At 34.5% G+C, this 3,735-nt stretch overlaps 1 protein-coding gene across 1 annotated transcript; it reads right to left on the bottom strand.

The window, feature by feature from the left end:
• Positions 1 to 3,213: 3,213 nt before the first annotated feature.
• On the bottom strand, positions 3,214 to 3,534 carry GGTG_14242 (hypothetical protein; the record flags this gene model as incomplete). Its single annotated transcript, XM_009232169.1, has 1 exon — positions 3,214 to 3,534. A coding segment is annotated over one exon (321 nt), but the record flags the coding sequence as incomplete, so codon positions are not given.
• Between the last annotated feature and the right edge of the window lie 201 nt (positions 3,535 to 3,735).

The following is a 3,735-nucleotide window of genomic DNA, read 5'->3' as shown; positions in this document are numbered from 1 at the left end:
TTTTTTTTAAACGCCCGCAACAAATTTGCCGGGAATACGTTATATATCCGGTAATTTACCGGAAGCTTTAACCGGAACGCTAAACCGGTTAACCCAACCATTTTTAAAATTTAAAAAGGTCCTAACCATTTATCCAATAGCTTTTTTAACGGCCTTTTTATTTTAATATTTGCCGTATTTAGCAATACCCAATTGCTTACCCCGAAAAGCACCGGGGTCCTGCCTTTATTATAGTACTTTTTGTACATATTATTCGCTTTTTTTAGCAATTTTTTGGCTTATTTCCTAATTGCCTCCAAAGCCCCCGCCCTAATTTTAACCGTTGCCGAAGGTTTTTTTTTAATTACCCGAAAGTTATAAAGCCTTTGTAAGTAAAACCCTATTAGCAAAAACGCCGGGGTTTTTTTGCAACCCCAAATGCACGTTCGTATTATGCATTTACGCTACCAAATGCAATAACAACGCCCAATCGTTTTGCCTTTCGCAACAAAAGCACCGGAAATAATGCTTTACTGCCTGGTTCGTCCGTTTTATTTGCCCGTTGGTTTAAAGGTGGTATGCTATTAATAACCTTTTTACAACCTTTAAATGTCCGGCAAAGGTTATTTAAAACCCGTTTGTAAATAGCTTATTCCGGTCCGATACAATCCTTTCGGGCGTTTTTAACAGCCTTTAAACGTATGCAAATAAAAAGCTCCCCAATTTTTTATTGGTTAATTTCGTAAACGTTGGAATAAAAAAGCTATATTTGGTAAACCGATCGACCATTACCAATATTACGTCGCGCTTTTTGCCGGTTCCATTTACCAACGTTAAAAATTTTTTAATAAAATTTATCGATAGCTTTTGTCCCGGGCGGTTTAGCACGGGCAAAAATGTTAATAGCCCGTAAAGTGCTTATATTTTCGGTTTCGTTTATTGGCATATTTAATACGTTCGTACGTATTTGCGTACGTTTTTAACCATACCCGGCCATTTAAACTACCGTTTAAGCTTTTTTAAAATTTTGGCTATGCTTTTGTAACCCCCCGTCGAATTATTGTATTGTTCTTAAAGCATTGCCCGTTTAAACGGTATTAAATTCGGAACCCAAACTTTTTTTTTATATTTAAACAAACCGTTGTTAATTTTTTAAACGTTGGGCTTATTTTTCCAAATACCGCTTTAAATAAAATCGTTTTTTGTTTATATTTTAAAAATGCGCTTTAATATCGTCCTAGTATCCTTTTTAGTAATGGTTATCCTTACGTAAGCTGCTTTTCGGAATTTGGCCAACAAATCGCTTTAAAATTCCTTTTTTGCCATATCGGCTTCCCCGTCCATTGGTATATTTTAAAAACGTTTTAACAAGCCATTCGCAAGGTTCCGGTATCCTGGCTTCCATTTAATCGTAAAATCGTACTTTGTTAAATTTTCGAACCATTTTGCTTAACGCTTTATTACCTTTTTTTTTATTAAAATATGGGTATGGTTTAAATAATTGGTAATTACCTTAACAATTTTTTATAAATAAATTAAATAATGCCGCTATTTTTTAAAAGCTTTTACGATCGCTAACAATTTTAAATTAAAAATTGCATAACGCAACTTTTTTTATCGCAATTTTTTCGATATGTAAGCTACCGGATGCTACCGGCCGTTTTATAGCTGCAACAGCACCGCCTTTATCGCAAAAGCTAAAACGTTGGTCCGTACGCACAACGGTTTCGAAAGGTCGAAATGCACCAATACCGAAGCTTTCGTAAATAGCAATTTTAATTTGCAAAAAGCTTTTTTCGCAATATTCCCCAGGTAAAATACGGTATCTTTACTAAAAAAATCCGTTAAAAACACAGTAATTTTCGCGTAACCCTTTACAAATTTCCGATAATACCCCGTAAAGCCCAAAAATACTTGGATATTTTTAACGCTTTTTAATATTTTCCACTTTAAAATTGCAATAACCTTGTTCGGCAAAATTTTAACCCCGAATTTGGTTATCCTAAACTTTAAAAAATTAATACTATCCGTTTCGAATTCGCATTTGGCCGGGTTAACGTAAAGTTTAAACCGTTTAAATCGTTTTAGCACCGTTTTTATTGCTTCGCGGTGCTTTTTTTATATTTTCGAAAAAATAAGGATATCGTTTAAATACATAATGCAATTATTATTAATTAATTTTTTAAGCGCTATATTAATAAAGCTTTAAAACGTTGCTAAAGCGTTGGCCAAACCAAAAAGCATTACTAAATATTTGTAATGTCCATATTTGCAACGGAAAGCAATTTTCCATTCGTTTTTTTATCGAATTCGTATTTTGTAATAAGCGTTTTTTAAATCCAATTTAATAAAATACTAGCTTTTAAACACCCGGTTAAATATTTCGTAAATTAACGGGAATATTAGCCGGTTTTTTTTAATAATTTTATTAAAACTTTAATAATCGATACAAAAGCGAAGCTTCCCGTCCTTTTTTAAAACGAACAAAATCCCGGCGCCGGCGGGGCTGGTTAAATGCCGGATCCAACCTTTCGTTATAGCTTCGTCGAAATACCCCCGGAAAGTTTTTAATTCCTTTTTAAATAAAGGATAAATGCTTCCGTAAAACGGTATCGTTTTTTCCTCCAATTCGATCGCGTAATTTTAGCTTATATATTTTAGCAAAGGGTTTAATTTATAAAATTGCGCATATTTTGCAATTATTTTTTTAACCCATTCCGAAAAAGCTTTTAGCCCTTTCCCGGGGTTTTTTAAGGTTTTCGAGCGTGCAACCGTTAGTACGGCTATCGCTTGTCCCGATTGAATTAATTTTTTGGCTATTTCTAACAAAATCATTTTAACCTTTTTAATAATTACCGAAAACCTTTACCTTATATCCTTAAACCGGATTTTAATATCTTTTTGCTAAAACCAAAATATGCCCAACGTAATGTTGTACCCGGCCCGGGGCATTATTACGTAAAATATTATTAATTTTCGGGTTATTCCTTAGTTATTCGTTACCCAAATTTTGTATTTTTTTACCCCTAGCGTAAGCATGCGTTTTTTGGTATCGAACCACGCTAAATGGCCCCCGTTTGGTACCGGTATCTTTTTTGCTTTTACCAAAAAACGGTTGTACAGCAAATTAACGTCGCTTTTATTATTAACCAGCGCTTTTAACTTTACCCGGCAACCGTTAATTCGTAAATATATTTCGGTTTTTTAACGCGTTTTAACCGCCGGGGCGCACTTTTAAACCCCGGTGCTTAAACGGCCAAACAGCGGTATCGAATTGGGTAGCGATATTTTGCTTTTTTTAAAGCATACCGGCCGGATATGGCCCAATTTTTTACACCCGTAATACCGTACTTCGGGCTTTTTCCTTTTCGCTTTTTGTATGGTCGCTAAAGCCAACGGGATTTTTAAATTGTCCGTCCGTATTTTGCATGCTGCAACGATATAGCCTAACTGCCCGTACTTAAAGCAAATAACCGGCTTTTTAAAAATTAAAATACTTATATCCCCCGGGGTCCTTTTGTACGGTCCCAATATTATTTTTGCTTTAAAAGCTTTGGTTTGCAATTTTTTTATAATATAAAAAAAGCTTTTAAATGTTACCCGTTTTTAAATTTCGGGGCAAAACCGGTTAAAAAACAATGTTATTTTTATCCATTCGGGTGCTAATTCGAAAAGGTCGTTTTTTACCAAATCCTAACAAATCCGGAACGCTTCGAACAATTTGTAATCCTTTTGTTTAATAACGGTATTTTTCGC

This window comes from Gaeumannomyces tritici, assembly GCF_000145635.1.
Source record: "Gaeumannomyces tritici R3-111a-1 unplaced genomic scaffold supercont2.194, whole genome shotgun sequence".
Classification (NCBI taxonomy): domain Eukaryota; kingdom Fungi; phylum Ascomycota; class Sordariomycetes; order Magnaporthales; family Magnaporthaceae; genus Gaeumannomyces; species Gaeumannomyces tritici.
This window is presented reverse-complemented; position numbering and strand designations above follow the sequence as displayed.